Source organism: Populus alba, chromosome 4, assembly GCF_005239225.2.
Source record: "Populus alba chromosome 4, ASM523922v2, whole genome shotgun sequence".
In the NCBI taxonomy this organism is placed as follows: domain Eukaryota; kingdom Viridiplantae; phylum Streptophyta; class Magnoliopsida; order Malpighiales; family Salicaceae; genus Populus; species Populus alba.
The window spans coordinates 22,486,355-22,507,680 of NC_133287.1; the positions used below are offsets into that span (position 1 = coordinate 22,486,355).

A 21,326-nucleotide genomic window follows, 5' to 3' on the forward strand; every position below is an offset into this window, starting at 1 on the left:
TGATTTTTATAAACTTACGACCTAAAAATTAATAAATCAGTGTTAAATATGGTAATTTTTAATTGAAAAATAATAAATTATAAAGGAAATTATTGTAATTTGGATTAAACATCTCTAGTAAATTAATTTAAATTTCAGGTGAGATAAATAATAAAAATGGTATGTGAAATGTTAGCCAGTGATAAATTGTATAAACTTTCCAAATTAGGTAAATAATTAATTTAAAGGAATAATTTTAGTAAATCTAGGTTGAGAATACTTATAAAAATATAAGGGAATTCCAATTAAATTAATGTATGATTCTATACGCAAATTTGGATTTTGACATAAATATTTTTACTTATTGTCTAGTTTTACAATATCAAGCATAACTTTCAAGTCGATTATTGGATCGGACTAAAGTCCTACAAGGAGTCTTCTAACATATTTTTCTATTATGGGTTAAGAGTTCATGGCAATTGGAGTTTGAGAAGTCCTTGCAAGAGTGCCGATGGCCGGACAAATATACAAAAAATAACACGTGAATTGTAAATACCCGGTTATAATTTTTCTAGGTTATTAAAATATAAGAAATTTAACTGATAGTAAAATGGGTTAAATTAAATTAAAGAAACCTAAATGAAGATAAAAATGGTGAAATTAATGAAATGAAAAGTGAATGCAGTGCCAAATTGTTAGAAAGAAAAATTTGCAAGGATAAAATGAATATGCAAGACCAAGAGAGGTCAATGTTCAGATAATAGAAAGTTAGAGGTATATGTATAAATGATAAAATTAATGGGGGTAAATGTGCAATTAACAAGAAGATAACACTATAAATACCATTCTATTTTCTCTCTTGCGATGACTTGCAAGAGCAAGAGAGAGGGGTTAGGGTTATTTGATTTTTTTTCCTCATTCCTTGATGAAATCTACACAAAAATGTTAACCTGTAGTGGTTAAAAAAAGTCAATAAGTGATAAAAAAATATTTAGGTGGTTTAGAGAGAAGCTGGAGAGAAGATATTTTGATGGAAGAAACTTTAAAAGTTATAACTTTACTTTCCATCGTTGGATCATGGCGATATTTGAATATGTTATTCTCCTCCATGTCTTGCATTGGTCAAATCCAATGCATCAAATTTATCAAATATTTTGAAAAGCATATAGAATTACAAAAATAAATTTCCTTTTGAGTTTAAAATTTCTGACCAACATTTAAGAAAATTTATTTCTTTTTATATATTACAAATTATGCTTATAAAACTAGTTACATGACCTGCGCGATGCCGCATGTTATTTTTTTTAACATAAAAATATTTTTAAAAAAATTAAGATTTAAAAATATTAGGTATTTCTGCAAAGTTATACCCAAGAGTCTTGGGTTTGGTTGCAGCACTTGACCCTAGAGTAATATTTATAATATTAATAATAATATTAAACTTACATGACTCAAGTTTAAATGAGTCTGGTTGCAACACCGGATCCAAAAGCATTGGATGTGGGTTTGACTATAAGGTTATGTCATAAAAGCGTGATAACTAAATAGATTAATTAAAAAGAAAAAAAAAAACCAATAGGAAGAAAAGAAACTAATGAAGAAAAAGAAAAAAAATCTGAATTAACTGAGTTAACCCTTTAAACCAGGTTAACCCATCAAACCTGAGATCCGTGTCATGAAAGTTTGATAACTAAATAGAAAACAGACTGACGGGTTTACCCAGAATTAACAGGGTTAACCCGTCAAACCAAGTTAACATGTCAAGCTTGGAATACATGTCATGAAAATCTGATAATTAAATAGAAAGAAACTTAACATTAACAAACTAAACTAAACGAAAAAAATCAATTAAAAAGAAAAACAATTTCGGGTTAACCCGTCAAACCAGGTTAAGCCATCAAACCCGAGATCCGCATCATGAAAGTTTGATAACTAAATATAAGAAAAAAAATTGACCAGTTTACCTAGAATTAACTGGGTTAACCCGTCAAACCAAATTAAATCGTTAAGCCAAGGATATGTGTCATGAAAGTCATAATTGAATAGAAAGAAATTTAACATTAACAAACTAAACTAAACGAAAAAAAATTAATTAAAAAGAAAAACAATTCCGGAGTTAATTCGTTAAATCAGGTTAAGCCATCAAACCGAGGATCTGTGTCATGAAAGTCTGATATTTAAATAAAAAAAAATTAAAATTAACAAATTAAATCAAACAAAAAAAATTATTAAAAAAAACAAATTTTTTTTTAAAAAATGAAGACAGTTATTTTATGTTATAATATAATAATTATAATTATAATTATAATAATATAATATATTAATAAAAGAATAAGTAAGAACAAGTAAAAAGCATGGCGAATTTACAATAATTTCCCCGTACCTTTTGAAGTATTACTTAATATGACAAGATACCTACTATCAAATGCGTTCCATAAGCAAACTCGTCATACTAAGATTAAGACCATTTATGGAATTGCAATAAATTATCCAGCAAAAAAAAAAAAACCAGCATTAATTTTAAAAATTAACCGATGCTAGAAATTAAAAAATTAACATTTTTTAGTGAATTTTCCTTTTTTAAGAAAATATGAAATATAAACAAAATAATGGCGTCGCCCGGACTCGAACCGGAGACCTTAAGTGTGTTAGACTGACGTGATAACCAACTACACCACGACACCTTCTTGTTCGAATCTCAGATTTATTATTATTAAAGAATTACAAGAATACCGACGATGCCTTTTGAGTTTTCAACTTTAATTCGCGCCCGTGATTTTGAACTCTCTTCTATCGCCTTGTCGATTCAAATTTAGAGATAGAGAGAAAGAGCTGTTACGTGCTTCTAGAGAGAGAGAAGAATAAAAGAAGAAGAAGAAGATGATACTTAGAACTCCACCAGAGAAGCGGACAAGAGGAGGAGTCGCCGACTCAAATGCAATACCTATCATCGAGAGCCCTCAATCGGACCACCACCATATCGTCATCAACGAAGATAACAACATTTCGCCGCTCCAACCTTCCTCCCCCGAACAACTACTCTGCACCTACCAGTGCCGCCAATTGGTTCTCCTCAACATCACATTTCTTTCACTACTTTTGCTTGCATCAAGCAAGGAATGCGTGTTTATTAAGCCTAATTAATTAAATAATTGACTCAATTTGTTTTATTTTAGGTTAAATCGGATTTTATAGACGCGTTGAGTAGTGCCGAGAAGCAAGCTCGCGATTACCAGTCTAAATTAGAGGGAATCAATGAAAATTTCACGAAGTCTGGTTTGTAGTTGGTACTCTCTCGTCTATTATTCCTTACTACTACCACTACTATTATTATTAATTGGAAGTTATTAATTTTAATGGTGATGTAGAAGACGAGAAGAAGTTTCGAGATAAATTGTTACAGGCAGAGCAAGAACTTGCTGCTGCTAAAGGACGCGAACAAGCTCTTCAAAATCAACTTGCTAAGGAAGTTAATGATAACCAAGAAAGGTTCAAGAAACAGTTAGAATCACAAAGTAAACTTGAGGTATCCAGTCCGTTGCTTTTTTTTTTTTTTTTTTTTTTTGTGTATTAGGGAATTTGTATAAGTTTTAGAATTACAGCATGTTTGATGACCCATTCCAACTTTTTGGCTATACATTATTTTAGCATCTTAGTAATGGTAATGCCTTCCTTTTCTTTTCTTTTTCGTTGTCATCGATTGTGATTTTCTGCGTCGAATTGCATTATTATGAAGCATTGTTCTAAAGTTACTACAAGGAATTACTTTTGTAATTTAAAATTCTGCTCTAAAAGTTTAAATTCTCTTGGCAGCACCCAATGCTTTGCTTGCTTGCTTGTAGTGTTTAAAATTGTTTTATTTTTTTTATTTTATTTTTAAATCTCCCTTCCATCTCCTGTTTTAGGTTAACCTTGAAAATGAGAAGAACCTTCGCCAGAAAGCTGAATCCTCAGCAGCTTCTGCTGAAGAGAAAGCAAGTGTTTTAGAGGGAAAACTTAGCCATCTTTCTGAAAGCATAGAAAGGGAGAAAAAGCGCCCCAATAATGAGCTTGAACAGATGAATAGAGAACCGGAGCATTCTGTTTCTAGAATAAGCGCAGAAGTGAGCATTAAAAATCGTGGATTTTCTTTTTATAATGGCTTACTTGTGATCCAGCGTGCTTGTTAGCTTGCTCATTTTTTTTCCTTGTAGCTAGAAAAAATGGAATGCAGGGCCCAACATGCTGAGAAAGAATCAGAGCTACTGAAGGAGCAGCTAGAAGATCTGAGAAGGCAACTTACTGAGGTGTCTTGCTTTTATTCTTCTCGTCCATTTTTTTTTTCTTTCTATAAGTGGCTTGTGTTCATTGACTGGTATGTTTAGTCAGTCAAGCTTCTACTTGGTGCAAATATTGGTCTGCTATAATTTGGAGTGACATGCTTAAAACCTTCCAGGGTTCTTAACTTGTACTAGACAAGTGATCACTTTTTCACCAAATGTTTTTTGTGGCCGTATTTTTGGTTTCAGTGCTTGCACCAGAGGAGTGAATTAGAGAAGAAATTATCAAGTTTCACATTTCAAGAAGGTTCTTCTTTTGATAGCACCATTTTGGTTAAACATCTGCAAGAGGAACTTAGAAACCATGTAAGTTTGGTTTCTATGTGTACCACATACTCAGATAAAGGATTTTCCATTTTCATGGTCCATTAAAAGATTACAACTAATATGGTAATCTGCTGGTCATTCATAAATGGTCCCCAAGAACCTTAGATGAGTGGAGTCTAGGCAGGCTGATTACTTTTTTGTGTACAGAATTTCCTGATTGAAGTCGGTGCTATTTAGGGTATTAAGCGAATCCATGTTGTGAACTTGTATTCAGCTCTGTTCTGCCATGATTTCTTTGATATCTGGGTTGCTTTGGCATAATATTCATGTGTTGCATGTGCATTCATGTTAAGAAAACTAGAAAACCATGAAATCACTCTCATTTCAGCATGCATTTGGGATAAATAATTTGGGAAGCTTAGCTCTTGTGTTCTGGTGTAAACGGACTAGGTTTGAGCAGTGATTTTGTCATCTATTCTAGTGTATTTGTGTTTTGCTGCTGTGATTTGATTCTGAAAGAGTCCACATGATGGTTTCTTGGGTAGCAGATGCACCTGCAGTAAATTTTATGGGTGTATTGTTAACTTGCGGGAATGATGTTCATTGTATCGTATGAAGTGGTATTTATGTGTTAGTTGACATGGAATTGAAATACAAAACAATTTATAGGGCATGTTGCCGATTAATCAAGGCTAACATTTCAATGGTAAGGAGATGGTCATTGTAAACATAGTTGTAAATCCGAGTTATCTAATACTAGTTCCAAAAATGAAGCAAGAAACTCCTAATTTAATCTTGTTGTCAATTTAACCCCATCTGGACAATCTTCGCCAATTACCAGTGGAAACATTTTCATCCTCCTAACCTATTTACATGTGAATTCTTGTCCTACAAGGACTGTCACGTAAATAAATAATAAATTGCTCTTTTTTTTTTGATATTTTAGAGGGCTATTCCTTGCGCCTTACATTTTTCTTTGTTATGCAAGTTGATTACAAGGTATAATTGACATATGTTGAAATTGAGTTAAGTTATATTTATTTAGATTAAGGTATGATGTTGTAGATTCAGTGTTGTTACAATGGACAAAATTTTATTCAAACTAAAAGAATATTTGGAGAATATTTTCATTAATTGTTATCTCTCTCTCTCTCTCTCTACATATATATATGTTTTCCTATATTTATGGTACTTAATCTAATTTTAAGTTTTTGTATTTTTAGATATTTGGTGGCCATCTATGTTTGATATTTGTTTTAGATAGCAGAACATTTGCTTATTTAAACCTTTGGCTCTCAGATATCTCATACCAACTGAAAATTCAGAATAGTCTCGGAAATGTCTTTTACAACTATGATTGTAAAAGGTTGCAAAGTATGCATTGCCCACAACCACAACTCACTTATGTAGTGGTGTAAAGTGTCCATCCAGCGTCCATGAAGTGTCAGTATGGGGTGTATACTAGATATTTTCTAAAAATATTAGAAAAAAGAGAGATTTGAAGCATCTATATTCATGAAGATAGAAATATTGCTGTAGATATGAAATTTTGTAAGCTGGTGGAAATGTTGAATATCCCTACCTCTTTGCTCATCAACATGAGTAATTTCAGGTGTTGGCCACACTTGGTGACACAGGTGTCTTAATGTCTTTGGATCCCACATTATATATTTTCAGTATGTTGCTCATCGTTTTCTTATTACATGAATCCTTTTTCTTATTGCTATATTACTTATCAAGGTTTGAAATTTTATAGGAGTCTCAAGTGAGAGAAGCAAGAAAGCTAAGATCTTCTCATGAAAACATTGAGTTGTTGAAGGAAAAATTATTTGAAGAAAAAGGACGGAGAGAAAGAGCAGAATCAGAGCTATCTAAGTTACTAGAAATTGAGTTAAATATGAAGAAGCTGGAGGATGAGTTGTCTTCTTGGAAGTCAGTGATAAAGGATATCCCTGGGGTGTCGTGCTATGACGATATACCTGCTAAGTTTGCAGCTTTACAGAAGTATGTTTATTTCTTTAGCTTGTTACTTGGAATTGCTTCATTATTACTTAATGTTGCCTACATGTGGAATATCGACACCCAACTTTTTGATCTTTCCTTTTCCTTTATAAAGTTTTTGTTGGCGGAGGTGTGTGGTGGTGTAAGTTTAAGTGTTTTCTAGTGCTACCTGTGCTTCGTAAAGTATCTTTGTTAATTGGAAACTATCCACTTTCCCTTACAAAATTTATGATGTAAAATAATTGGTTACCTTTTGATATTACAATCATTTTGTTATTATGATGGTAAAAATATATATAAGAGCTTAAAGGAAAAACTTTAATTAGCCTTCTTCACCTCTCTCAATTTAGTTTTTTCTTTCTGATGTTGAAATTTTCTGTGCAATGCAGAGAGGTTATTGACAACATGATGAAGGTAGGTGAGGCAAATGCACTTTTGAAACAAATGGAGGTGGCCTTGGACACTGCCCAACTTGGTAAACAAAATGCTGAAACTGAGGCTGCATTGGCTAAAGAGATGGCAGAAGCTTTGAAATTGGAGGTCAAGGAGATTGAATTGATGGTAAGTATATTAGTTTAGGTGCTTGTATGCTTTTACAACTTCTACTCTTCTTTTCTGTTTATTCCAAATGAGTCTAGCAACTAGCATCTTGTAAAGTTGGAGGCATTTTCCCTGCATGGAATTGCTTTATTCAGCACATTTTGGGAAAAAGTTAAAAATCCTTCCACTACATGTTCAGTGAAACATCAAGTTCTTTGGTTACCTGGATTAGTATTTGGTGGGGAAAAAGCGCCTTCTAAAAAGGCTTTCTTATTTTGGCTATGCTATTGCAGCTGTTTTAAGAAAAATCCTCTAGGTGGGTACTTTGATTAGGAAGAAGAAATAAATTTGGAATACGTTGCATGTGTAATGAGAGCCATACATCAGATAATCATTTTGTTCTCCATTTCCTGTATTTCAGGAGATTTGGTCATTATTATTTCCCTTGTTTAGGTAAACTGAGTTACTCCACAAACAATGGGGTAGATGTCAGAGATTTGCAGAGAGTTCCAGGAAGTACAGTTATATAGCCGTGTTGTATTTTTTTTTTTTACATTTCTTGTGGAGTTGATCTTGTTAACAGAGTTGCCATTGCAGAGGCATATGTCTCCATCAGAAGCAAAATTCCTTCTATACTGCTTCATTTTGTCTTTGCTATATTTTTCATTTGGCCTTTGATGCCCTAAAACTTGTGCACTTTTGTCGTGCTTGGATATTTCCCTTTCTGCTCTCTGAATTCTTACAAGACATCAATTTTGTGTTTTTGGGATGGAGGGCTGTTTTTTATACTTTCTTGGACATAAGGAGTAGGGATGGCTTTCCTCTTCCTTCTCCATCTGCTAATTGTTGTTAGAGCTGCACATGGAGTTGTACCCTCTTTCTACTATTCTCCTTGACTTGAATGCACTTTCAGCTGCTTGATACAGTGTTGGAGATGTTCTTGCTTTTTCTGGGCAATTAATGCAATGGCTTCTAGTACATGCTGTTGACGTTGACCTGTAAATTGTCTTAAGATGCTAACTGTTGGGGTTAATGCTTGGTCATGCACATCATAATATTGATTTCACTATATAATTGAATTCATCCTTAACATTGGTAACATTCTACATGTTTTTGTTTTCCATTGGTATGGTTTAATTGAAATAATATGTTGATGAATAATTGCAGCTCTCTATGTTTACCGAAGAGAGAGATAGGTTGAAAAATGTTGTTAATGAATTGAAGAGGCCAAAGGACAATCGAAGAGGGGATGCAATAGCCAGTGGAGTTCTTCAGGTCTTTTGGAATTCTATAGCTTTTCACTTATTTTCCTTGCGATCTTTTCTAAAAGTCTCTCTTTGCACTTTGCTTTCATGTGCAGGAGCTTGAATCATCTCTTGCAAATAAAGGATTTTGTATTCAAGAATTGGAGAATAATTTACATGCACAAAAAGAAGTCAATAATCGCCAATTGGAAGAAATAAAGACACTCAATGACATGCTAAATAATGAAGCTAGAAGAATTAAGTCATTGGAAAGGGAGAGTGATCGGCTTCGTGCAGAGATCTCCCTGTTGGAGTCTAAGGTAATTTCAAAGCTATTCCAAGAATTACATGGTGCTTTTGGGCTTAGGCACTGAATGAAATGCTTTAATGGCTTTTGTAATATCTTAATATATATTCTTCTTTACACTGGAAGGTTATTTGACATTTATGTGTGAATGAAGTTTGACTTCTTTCAGCTTCATTGAGTAGCAAGTTTCAGTTCTGTTGAGGAAATCTTATTAGTTTCTGTCATAGGATGTTTAAGCGTGTTGCTTCTGATTTTTTCATGCGTGTATTAAGGGATATGCATCATTATTGCCCACAGAGTTTTTTTTTTTTTTTTTTTTTTTTTTTGTGTGGAATAAAGGCATGGTTTGATGCTTGCAAAAGCCTGTCTTAGGCAATACTTGGCTTTTATATCTGGTCTTGTATCTGAATTTCTTCACGCTGAGACTTGTACATACCAGGGATGCTCCCTGGATATAGCTAAGTGATAGGAAGTTGGTTCTATTGTTAAATGATCTGTCTATGGTATCCTTCCCTCCTTTTTCTTTATCCATTGGTTTAATGTTTCTGGTCTTTGATTTCCTTTCAGTCTGCCTTTAGTTGTTGAACTTCAGGATTATTGGCTTGAACTCTTTATCCATGGTAGGAATTTTTGTAAGGCTGGTGGCTGAAGTTCATCCGAGGATTGAGAAACACTTCTCTTCTCACTGTTTGTTCAGGGGCTGTAATTGGACCTGGCAGGCTATGTTATTGTAAAACTTTGTCCCGTATCCTGATGGCAATTGGTCAATGGCTTACTGACGTCTAGAGTTCTGAGAATTCATGCTTCTCATGTCATAAAAATTGTAAAAGATCTAAAACAGAGGCCATCAAGCTTCCATGTTAAGAATAGCTCACAGGGATTCACACAGATCCTCTTACATGCACAAATTGATATTTATAACCTTACTTTTGATTATTTGCTAAGAGTTTTCTTCTCACATGTGATATTTCTTATGATCGTTAAAGCTTTACATGGTTTTAGGTGTTGTCTTTGTGGACACCAAGGATATTTAGAAACAGTGCAAAATCATAGAAGTTATGCTTATTTGTGAGGTTTCAATCCGTGTCCATGTTTAGAGGATTAAAAGCTCTGTGTACTAAAAAAGTAGTCGCTGCTCCTTGCCTGTTAAAAGCTACCTCACTTTATAATTAGTTGGTCTCCCAAAAGTTTTGTGAAATCAGTGGAGGATTCAGGGTTAGCTTTCTAGAGTAGTGGCTTGCTTGCACCGGTTAGTGTTATTATCCATACTTCCATATGTATCTTCTCCAGCTAAATGTGATTCTTAAAATATTAGAACAATGAAACCTGGAAATTTATAATTCTTCCACTGTTTCTAAAGTTGCTTTTATGCTCTTAAGTGAATTTTCTAGAGTGCTTGTAGAGTGATTCTGTTATATCCTGTCAACATGAGGATACCATAAAGGAGCTTTTCCTGTATACCAAGCATAAGCTTGCATGTTTGTTCCTGTTCTTTCTATTTTTCTGTAGTAGTTTGTTGATGACATTAAGAAGATGTAAAGCATGCAACAAAGGTTCGTGTAGTGTTTCGTTCGCTGAAAACATGTGGTTGTGAAACGAACTTCTTGTCATGTTCTCTTTCAGTTGTACATAATTGAGATCTGGCTACATGGATGATTCATTTGTTAAAGATGCTTAATTTATTTTATCATTCAGCTATGGTGCCTTACAAATTTATTGCTTTTCCTCCACAGCTAGGGCATGGTGACTTCTCTGCTGCAAATACGAAAGTACTGAGAATGTTTAATACGCTTGCAGTTGATAATGAGGCCAAACAATCTATTGAGGCTTTACGAGCTGAGTTGCAGAAGACAAAGGAGAAGTTACAAGCTGTAGAAGAATTGAAGAGTCAGTCAGGTAGCAAGCACAAGCAATTTACCATGAACAACGACTTTTTTTTTTTTCCAGTCCTGATTTGTTTCCTTTATTACATTTCTGTTCCCAACCTCTTTATACTTCTGATAATACAGTTTCAGGTGATACGGGCAAGCTGGTGGACTCCTATATCTCTGGGAAGATAACACAATTAAAAGAACAAATTGCAACTCTTGAAAAACGTGAAGAAAGGTGAGTGATTTCATGAAGTATTTGATGATTCAATTTTATTATAACATAAAGCATTTGATTTTATCCATTGAACAGATACAAGACAGTTTTTGCTGATAGAATCTCTGTGTTTCGGAGGGCATGTTGTGAACTTTTTGGCTACAAGGTATTATATGTTCCTCGCTGCATTTGGAGTTTGATATCTATATGGGATCTACCAAATTCATTTAAATTTGATTGTAATTGTGCCATGGAAAGTGTCATTCTTTCTGTCTTGCGCTCCAGTTATAATAGTTTAACCCTTCATCCTCTGTTTTAAAATAAAAAAGGAATAAAGTTTAATTGGTAGGACATGCCAAGACAATAAGATCATCATTGGAGGAATATGCTCATGTTCCTTTGATTCTTCTCAAGTCATTGTGACTCATTTAGAAAGCTGTTGTCTTTTACTTTAGCATATAAAATTTATGCTTTTCCTATGGTCATAACTTTTGCAGATTGTAATGGATGAACATCAGCGTTCTAATGGAATACCAGCTACTCGGTTTACCCTGCAATCTGTGTATGCGCAAAGTGATGATGAGAAACTTGAGTTTGAATATGAATCAGGGAATACGAACATTTTGGTAAGTTGGCAAATTTAAGTTACATAGATGTGCCTGATGTCCTAGAGATGATTCTACTGACATTAAGACGTGCTACAGTTAAACCTCTATAAATTAATACTCCTAGGACCATGAAAATCTATTATATAAATCGAGATATTAAACTTGAAATTTAAGTCGGAACTGAACAAAAATATTACTTAATCAAGGTTATTAATTTATTGAGGTTATACTGTAGCTGTTTCTTCTGTGGAATTTGAACTGAATATTCTCATGTGCCTAAATTCATTTACAGGACGTGAAAAATGAGTTCCTGCTCAAAAATCTTTACCTTAAGTGAAAAAGGAGTGAATATTTTAATTACAGTCTGTCCTCTTCCTTTCTTTTTTCTGGGTTCGGGCAATGGGATGCAAAATACTTTTTTGGTACATAGACTGGAAGAAAAGAATACTCTGTAAGCACCATTTATTTTCATTAATTTTAGAGAGAAACCTGAAAATTTTCCCCCCTTGTTGCAACAGGCAAATGACTACACATCGCAGCCCGACATATCTCGTCAGGTACAGAGCAATAGTTTTGTTTAGAGTCTGTGAACACAAGCACAGGCACTCACATGTATTAACTGCATACCTATGAATGCTCTTCCGTGGCTTGTATCATTGTATGGCCTCTACTAGATCATTAAAATCACTCACTCCTCTCATGTTAAAAGTATTTGGGGATATTGAATTCTAATGTCTTTGATTTTAAATGGCCACATTCGGCTATAACTTTCAATGCTGGTTTCTATGGAAAGTGGTGGTACTTTGTTTGGTGCCATTGATGCTGTTACCCATAGATTTTCTTCCAAAATTTGGACCAGAACTGTTGCTTGGTTTTCAATGCCCTGAAAGTTCACGCTTCCTTTTTTCACGCCTTAAGATTCTCAGTAAAGAAATTGTCACCTGAATTGTTAGCTGCATCTGATTTTTGTTATCTACTACTTATTTTATTTCTATTATTATGGTTCTTTTTCTTGGGGCGGGGGCAAGAAACTCATCCAAAGCTTGCAATTTTTCAGGCTGATATATTTATTCGGAAGATGAACTCAATCCCAGCTTTCACAGCCAACTTAACAGTGGAGTCTTTCAACAGACGAACTCTATCGTAATACAGATAAAAATATCCATACAGCTATATATTTTCTACCCTAGTGATTTTATCTTCTAGGTATGTGCTGTCAACTTGGAATAAATTCAGTTCTACAGCTGTGAAACATGGATTTGTTTTTCTGATCTGATTAAGATTTTGATTTAAGGGGATGGTTTGTGGTGGGAGAGTGGAAGAGGGAAATGCTTATAGCTCACCATTCACATTAGGGTGAATGTGAATCTACAATCTTTGGTTCCTAATTATAATTTGAGCTTAGTTGTGTCTTACGCTATGCATCTAATGGGGAGGGGTGATAAGAGGAGACGTGGGGGGGCATTGATATCTGTCACTATTGGCATTTTGAATTTAACTGTATTCAATATTATTTTTAAGTCTTCTATTTTGGGGACAATGTGGCCTCAAGTTCTCTTGCTGCAGTGGTAATAAACACCCCCCCACCTCTGCTGTGATTATTCACTTGTCTCGCATTATTAGCCTTTTATCATCTTTTTTGGGAGCAACTGAATTCTCCTTTTGAAGTATATGCATAATTCAATGCTTGTAATGTGGGTTTTTTTTTTTTTCTCTCTCCATGAGTACCCTCTTTTCCTCATTCAATTGGAGAGAATTTCTTTTCAGCTATCATGATGATCTGTTCTAAACCTAAAATGTGATGATTCTGTAGAGAAATATATTTAGGACATTTTTTAGTGCATGGACTCAAATGCTATGAAAGGGATGAATATGCTAGTGTATATGAGCAGATATGGAGGCTGGAGGACTACACAGCACAGAGTGGTGATGAAATGAAATATAGGCTATTGAGTCGAGGTTAATGTGTTATATTGTTTTCACTGAAATATTTGCTAGTGTTAAATTTTAAAATAATTGAATAATACACGGCGCCAAGTACATGCCAAAAATATAGTTTTTATACAAGTTACCGAAATTCCCACTGCTCTCTCCTAATTGGTATACCACTTTTTTTTTTTTTGGCCTCTCTCTCTCTCTCTCTCTCTACCTTTTCAATTTTTTTTATAAAGGAATTATATAGAACATGTGTAATCATCTTCTATACTTAATAATAAGATTTAATTGTGTTGAATTCTTGAAAATTCAAGTAGTCTATGAATAAGGTTTTTAAATTGTATAATTGATTAATTAATTAATCATAGCAATTTTATCCATTATTCTTAGTCAAAGTGGTTGATAGTTTATACTTGATGCTTGGTAAGTCAAGGAGGATTGTCACTATTACTTGTAAAAGGTTTTTTTTAGTGGAGGTGAGGACTCTGATATTTAAATAAATAATTTTTTAGAAAAAAAATACAATAATATTCTAGAGAGATATTCTGAAAATATATATGCAGTAGAGAATGAAGATTGTAAATTTTTATTTCTGAAGGTATCATGGTATATTATAACCAATTAGTATTGTCTTTTTGTGAAGAGGAGACTGAAATGTAATTTTACCTTTATGATATTTTGAATTGTATTTTACTAATTTTATCTAGCAAAAAAATAGTAACATGATCGGCCATGGAAGGTTTTAATACACCTAATGGTATTGACAAAGTATAAATTTGTTTAATTAAGTTGCTTTGTTAAAGAATAAATCCTCAAAGATTTTATATTAAAATCTACAGAATTGAAGACGTTAGATTCATGGACTATATTTGAATCCATGGGTGTAGTGAATCTGGACATGCCTAATGATAAAAATCCTCAAGTTTGATATTTTTAGGAAACACGTGTCAAGCCTGCCTTGCTGGCTTGACAATGCACCAGGCCAAGCTATTAGGCTTGACAACACTTGCCAGATCCAGATAATGCTTGAGTTTGGATAGCGCAAGATTCAGATTGCACCCAAGCCTGACGTATTGCAAGGCTTAAATGCTGGGTCTCACGCCATCTATTAGACCCAAATATAGGATTGAAAGAAGTTGTCGGTCCCTAATATAGGTTTGGGCTGACTAGCATTTGATGGTGCTTGAGTTTGGATAGCACAAGACCTAATATGCCTCCATTGTGATATGTTTATGTTTGGAAAAATTATACTCGCACATTTTTATCTGATATTTTTTGATAAAGATATGAAAATATGCTGATAAAATCTTAGTTCATCAAATGAAATAAAATTTTAATTTTAATTAAAAGATAAAAATTAAATATAAAATGATGAAAATAATAAGACAAAAAAAGTAGATGAACATCATAAAAAATAGAATCAAAAGTAGAGAGGGCCCGCTAACATTAACCTGCTATTGCTTTCTTTACTCCCCAGTGTTTGCTCGCTCTCATTTGGCATTGTATAAGAGTACAATGTTATTTTCTATGCTGTTTTTAAACAAAAAACCAACCTGAAACGCAATGCGAACGGGTAAAGCTGGTGTTTTTCAAAGCACAAGCAAAAGGTGTGTGGCCAAAGTGCATGGTGCTAGGTCTTGACTAATTATTGAAACTTTTATGTTAGTGCATGAGCAAAAGTTTGGATAACGAGCAGAGGACGAATGGAGCGTGGTTAAAGGGCAGTCTATCTCCGCTTTCTTCGTAGTGGTGGTGGTGGTGGTGGTGGTGGTGAGAGAATTCAAGCTCTCAACTCTCGAGCTTTTAATCTATTTTAAATTTGCCCAGCTCGAAAGTCCTCTCACAACTTTCCGTGGCTTGTAGTTAGTGAAGGATGGGATGGGATGGGGTGACTTTGCTTTCGACAATGGCTATGGCTACGAGCCTATGCTGCTTTGTGAATTGGAAGGAAAGTACCACTGTGTCAAATGTCGAAGTCGACCATTTGGAGGGCTTCAATTTGGATTTGAAAAGGTAAAGTGATTTGATGACACTAAAAAGACTGTTTGTTGATCTGACTTGAACACAAAAAACAGGCTGCTGCCATTACAGCGGTCGGACAACTTTTGCAGGTTCTTGCATGGCTAGATGGAGCAAATTCACCATGAATACTGGTATGATCTATAATTGGTTTCAAGCATCTGAAAAGCTTTGCTCTTTAGGGAGAAGCTAGCCATGAAGCAGTGTTAAAGCATGGCATTGTATTGCATGCCACACATCAAGAAGAAGATGCATGACCTGAGATATTCAAACCAAGTATTTGAAATTGAAGAGTTTTGACTTTCCACCGTTCATTCCATCCTTCTTTCTTCAAATAATTTTTATTAAACTTAATGTAACCTTTCATGTAAACACACGACTCATTGATTCAATATCTAATGGTTTTACACTAAACTAGTTAGAAGTTAATTTGGTTGTGCAAGTAGATCAATCCATGAAATGATTTTGTTAAAATCTAGGTGACAACGGTTTAATTTTTTTCCCCTTTCAAAACAACATGGTTTTAAGGTTTTTTTAAATATTAAAATAATATCATTTTAGTTTGGCCTGTAAAACCTATAACTCTTAGACCAAGCTAAGTTTAATAATATTGTATCAAATGTCAGTTTTTTTATAGCTATTAGTATTAGTAAACTATTTGAAACAAATAAAAAATAAAATTAATTGGCTTAGAGGCATAAAAACAATGTTTCTAAAGTGTTTATTTGTCTCACATAAAAATAATATTTCTAGAACACAGCTAAACATTTTAAACTTTTGAAAAATAAGATGAAAAAGATAGAATATCTATATAATAGCATTATAAAGCCCGCATCAGAGTTTATCCATCGTAACTTTCATTTAATTTACTATACAATAAAACTCATTCTAGTAACAATTTGTAGAGATTATTTCCTTCTAATATAAGATCAAAATCTTTTCCTCTTTATTCACTTACAAACTACATCAATAATCAAAACATATTTGGAGGCATTACTAATTTTTGAATTTTTTTAAAATTTAACTTAGTAAACTTACTAAAAACTCTATCAAATCAACTTATTATTTTTTTTAAATAATATTATTTTGGATTCAACTTCTAAATTAACATGCCATGTTAAATCGAGTTTAATAAGCATGTATGCATTTTGAGCGTATGGCTTTCTAAAAAGAGATGCGATGCAATGGCAACCCACGCACCTCGGCATCTTTTCTTGCAAGAAACGTTATTAGCCAAGCTTAGTGACTGGGTGAGTGAGTACTAAAGAGAACACGACATGACAGCCACCATTATCAAGTGCAAGTCCACATGTTGTGAATGGCTAGCCAGCCTCGCAGAATCTTTGTACAACCCTAAATATGTTGTCCCTAAATATGTTGTCGGCATTTTGCAGCTGGCGTAACAATTTTTTTTAATATAAAAGAAAAAAAAATAGTTATTAATTAAATTAATAATTTAAATATTTATAAAAAATTTCAATAAAGTAAATAAATCGATAAAAAAACAAATTAACAAAAAAACCACGCCCAAGCCTATTTGAATTATCAAATGACCTAATGCTAAACTAATTAAAAAAAATCAAGAAAAAAAACCGAGTCAACAAATCAAACATGTGAAATTAGGATATCCATATAAATAGAAAAAAAAAATATACACTGGCAAAAACAATGTTAAAAAATACTTTTAAAAAAAAACAATAGTCGACTCGGGCTAATTTTTTAAGATCTATTAACCAGGTTATAAGATTGTGGTAATCCCATTAAAGGCAAACATGAAAAAACAAAGAAGTAATATAGTTAATCAAACAAACATCTAGGGATGAGATTGAGAGAGAAAAAAATAATCAAAAAAAAAAATAATTAAAATAATCATGACTAAATTTGACATAAAAATTAAATGAAATTAAATGTCTAGGAAAAAAATCAAATGAAATTCAATGTTCAGGGATGAAATTGTATAAAACATTTCATTAAAAAAATGATTAAAAAAATAACAATTAAAAGAATTATGACTAAATTTGACTTAAAAATCAAATGAAAATAAATGCCTAGGAGTGGAATTGAAAAAAAAAAATCAATCAAGAAAATGATTCAAAACAAATTAAATAAAAATTAAAAGAATGAGGAACAAATTTGAAAACAAATTAAAAAAATCAAATGATCCGGGAAAATGTGTTATATTAAGGAAAAGATATATAAAGAAAAATGTGAAAATTTTGGATCGAAAGGGACTTTTATAAATTGTTTATTATTTGTTGTTGTCATTCATAGTATCATCGCACAATGTAGGGCAGAGTTGATATATAAGGGTTGTATTTTATTGTGTTGGATATATTTTGTACCCACACACTTTTTTTATAATTAGTAGAATCCTTAACTTTATTCCGTAAATTAATCATTTTTGTAAACTCTTTAAAATGTACTATGTATTAAATTTTTTTGTTATATATTTTTATATGTTCATCGTTTGATTTTTAAGCTTTATTATTCATATTTTATGGAAGAAAACTTATTGTATGACAATCTTGAGTTGTGTTGATGTGAGGTAAGGTCCATGATGGTTGGACCATGATTGTGGTGTTATTTAGGTTGTGATTGAAGATGTCAATAACTTGTTACTCTTTAAGTATATAAAAAACTCTATTGAAATCTTGATAAGATTTTTAATATCATAAGATTTCATTTAACCACTTATATAGATGAATTATACCCTGGACATGGTGAGATAGGGTAACACTTAATTAGCTAGGTCCAATGACGGAGCCACAATGGGGATTAAGGGGGCAATTGCCCCCTTAATCCTTTTTTTCTTTAAATAATTTTTATATTGGAATTTTAATATAATAATTTAACAAGGTTTTCTTCTTCTTTTTTGAATTATTGTTCCTACCTCTTTTCCTTCTTCATAATTTTTCTTTAAGTCCTAAACTATTAATTAGATAAGTAAATAATTTTTTATGCTTTATATTTTATATTTTAGATAAGTTTCCTTTATTTTTTTCTATTTATTTCATTGTTTAATTTTATTTATATTCCTTAATAATTAGTTATTAAAAATATTAGAGTTTATGATAATTTATAAAATTAATACGTGTATGTATAGTATTATATGAATATGAATTGAAATGAGTTGTGATGAATTAATATGTATTTTGTTATGAATTTCATATAAAAAATGATAGTAATCAACTTATTAGTAATTAAAAACGAAGTACTAAACAACTTAAAAAATTATGGATACAATAAAAAAAAATTAAAAAAATATACTAATATTTATATTTAATCCACTTGTATAAAACATCAAATCAACAAATAATTGTTGCCAATAATTTTACTAGTCCCTAGAAGATTTAGAAATAGATGAATAAAAATTTAATTTTATATATTAAAAAAGAATATCTTTAATAAAATTAATAATGAAGTCATTATTAAGCAATTTTAAAATATGAAAACAAAAAATAATACTTATAATATAAGTTTTTTTTATTTTAAAAATATTCTATAATACAATATCAAGCGATTATAATTTGCCCCCTCATTTAAATTTTCATGGCTCCGCCACTAGCTAGGTCCAATGTCAACGCTTATATTTATGACTCAATATGCGTTTTATACAGAACACAAGTGCACTTCACGTATCCGTTCACGACTTGCTAGCCCAACAAGCATGCATTGTGGTGATTTCTTCCCCTACCATATCTCACTACTTCGAGCTAGTACCATAGAAAACACCGAGTCTCTATGTGTTTGTACAATTATGTTGTTGGAGCCATAGATACTTGTAGTACCAAGATAATGCATTTATAGTACACAAAGCTAGACTAGTTTTTATATTTTGTTGTGGAAATGCTTGGATGAATTTAACAAAAAAAAAAAAAAAGGTGGGAAAGCTAGTGAGTGGAAATATATAGGACCCCCACAATTACAGGGATGGTGTAGAAAGAAACCCTAAATTAAGAAGTGCGTGCCCACCTACCACCTTATAATAACTTGAACCCTTTTTTGACTATCTTAGTATACAGTACTAAAAAGAGCCTTTTGAACATACATTGGTTTTGGTCGGTTCTTCGAATGAGACTCATTGGTTCGGAACTGGATTTTGATACGTGGGTTAGACTGTGATTACATGTTCTAGTGCCATCATTTACTATATTTTATATTTTATCGGTGTCTTGTAACATGAAAAAACAAATACAGAAAAATAAATTTATCTTTTCTCCGACACATGAAATACATAAAGACATGTATATATTTCTTGTAAATAAACCAAGTATTGAAGGTCCGACATGACACATGTTTGATGAAAATTCAACTGGGGACAAGCTTGTGCTCTTCATTTTCAGCACATTATCAAGACTATAAAGGCTATAAAGACCTCAAATATTGGACAACATAGGGCACAATGTGTTCTTCGCCCACATTTGGTGATGTATGAGCTTGGAGCTTTCACCATCTTAATGGGCTTAATTATGACGTTAGGAATATCTTATGTACTCAGCTATAGAATCTTGTTAGTTTTTGGATAGGATCTCGACACTAATTATGGAAAATGGAATGGATCTCTCGTTCATCACGATTTGTTTCAAGTGAAAGATGACATCTGCTAGTTTATTAATTTTCCAAGCTTTAATTTATGCTCTAATTAGTAAGTTTTATATTGTGTTTGAGAGTGTGACTGTAATTGTTTTTTAATGTATTTTTTATTTAAAAAAATATGTTAATAATATATATTTTTATTTTTTAAAAAATATTTTTGAAATTAGTAAATTAAAATGATTTGAAAACATCCAAAAATATATTAATTTAAAGAAAAAAATTTAATTTTTTTTAAAAATATATTTTAAACACAGTGTCAAACGTCCTTTTAATTTATGATGCAAACGCCCTCTTAATTTATGCTCTAATTAGCAAGCTATATATATATATTTATCGGCTATTTAATTTTATCACACAAACCCATACTCATTGCCAAAGGATCTGCCACCATTAATTGAAGATTACATAATCAGCTCCACCTTCTAATTGGTACCCTAATGAAAGATTCTTGTCAGATTCAAATGTCGATTGTTTTTTTATTTTGTTTTAATAATAAAAGGTTATTTAAGTACCTTAGTTGATTACGGTAGTGTTTGGGAACGCGGTTGAAATTATATTTTTTAAAAAATCAAAAGTATTTTTTTTTGTTAAAATTTAATACGGTTTGTATTTTTTGGATTGTTTTGATGTGTTGATGTCAAAAATAATTTTTAAAAAATAAAAAAATATTATTAAAAAAATATTGATAAAAAAATATTACAAAATTATTAAAAAAAAATTTAAACTAACAGTTTAAATTTTTTAATTAAAAGAGTTAGGCATGCGCCTTTTATATACATTATACATACATATTATTCTTTGATCAATAAAAAACTTTATACTATATCAAATATAAATGTTTTTGATTTAACAATTTAATCTGAGATAAATTTCATAGCCAACAACTCCTCTCTCTCTCTCTCTCTCTATATATATATATATATATATATATATATTATATATATATATATATAGAGAGAGAGAGAGAGAACAAATTAATAATCCTTCAAAATTGGATATAGGTTTCAGGTTGCCTTGTGTCATAAGATAACAGTGTTTCGAGGGTACATGTTCTTCCTCCCGGCCGGCCATAGAAGATCGAAGAAAAGGGAAAGAAAAGGTGAACAATGGGGTTGTTCGCTGAGAGATTTTTGTTGTTGAATCCAAAATTTAGTCACAAATACGTAAGTTTTATGTTTATGGGATCCACTTAGGATTCAAATGCCTTGTCTCCACTTTGTCTCCCTCTTCGTCTTCTCAAAAGTACTATACATGTACACAACAAAGATCGTGTTCCTTGTTTAGGGTTGCTTTGCTCTTTGCATACGTTGACTTCTTTTGCTGACCACCAATTGGTAGCCGCCATGTGTTGAAAACAAAACATATGATCATGACTTTTTAATTGGTAATAATATAAATTTATTTGTTATTGTATGCAAATTTCCAT

The 21,326-nt window shown here is 32.1% G+C and overlaps 1 protein-coding gene and 1 non-coding gene across 4 annotated transcripts; one reads left to right on the forward strand and one right to left on the reverse strand.

Moving 5' to 3' along the window:
* Positions 1 to 2,589: 2,589 nt before the first annotated feature.
* On the reverse strand, positions 2,590 to 2,663 carry TRNAV-AAC (transfer RNA valine (anticodon AAC)). Its single transcript has one exon. It is a non-coding gene; the product is annotated as a tRNA-Val (tRNA).
* A 121-nt stretch (positions 2,664 to 2,784) lies between these two features.
* LOC118031101 (mitotic spindle checkpoint protein MAD1) lies at positions 2,785 to 12,951 on the forward strand. 3 transcript variants are annotated; one of them, XM_035035389.2, is made up of 16 exons: positions 2,785 to 3,045; positions 3,156 to 3,255; positions 3,348 to 3,505; positions 3,885 to 4,082; positions 4,173 to 4,265; positions 4,488 to 4,604; positions 6,322 to 6,569; positions 6,956 to 7,127; positions 8,274 to 8,381; positions 8,467 to 8,670; positions 10,391 to 10,553; positions 10,667 to 10,763; positions 10,839 to 10,908; positions 11,240 to 11,368; positions 11,869 to 11,907; positions 12,408 to 12,951. In XM_035035389.2, the coding sequence occupies exons 1-16, from the start codon at positions 2,860 to 2,862 to the stop codon at positions 12,495 to 12,497; spliced, it is 2,172 nt and encodes a 723-aa protein (XP_034891280.1). In that variant the 5' UTR covers positions 2,785 to 2,859; the 3' UTR covers positions 12,498 to 12,951. The 3 variants fall into 3 exon arrangements, with proteins under 3 accessions (XP_034891280.1, XP_034891281.1, XP_034891283.1); XM_035035390.2 differs by having other exon boundaries at positions 10,673 to 10,763; XM_035035392.2 differs by lacking the exon at positions 4,488 to 4,604.
* The last annotated feature ends 8,375 nt before the right edge of the window (positions 12,952 to 21,326 follow it).

Coding starts and splice junctions, on each gene's coding strand:
- LOC118031101 (XM_035035389.2), top strand. CDS start 2,860: ATGATACTTAGAACTCCACCAGAGAAGCGGACAAGAGGAGGAGTCGCC. Junction 4,605..6,321: donor AAGAGGAACTTAGAAACCAT/GTAAGTTTGGTT, acceptor GAAATTTTATAG/GAGTCTCAAGTGAGAGAAGC. Junction 10,554..10,666: donor AGAATTGAAGAGTCAGTCAG/GTAGCAAGCACA, acceptor CTGATAATACAG/TTTCAGGTGATACGGGCAAG.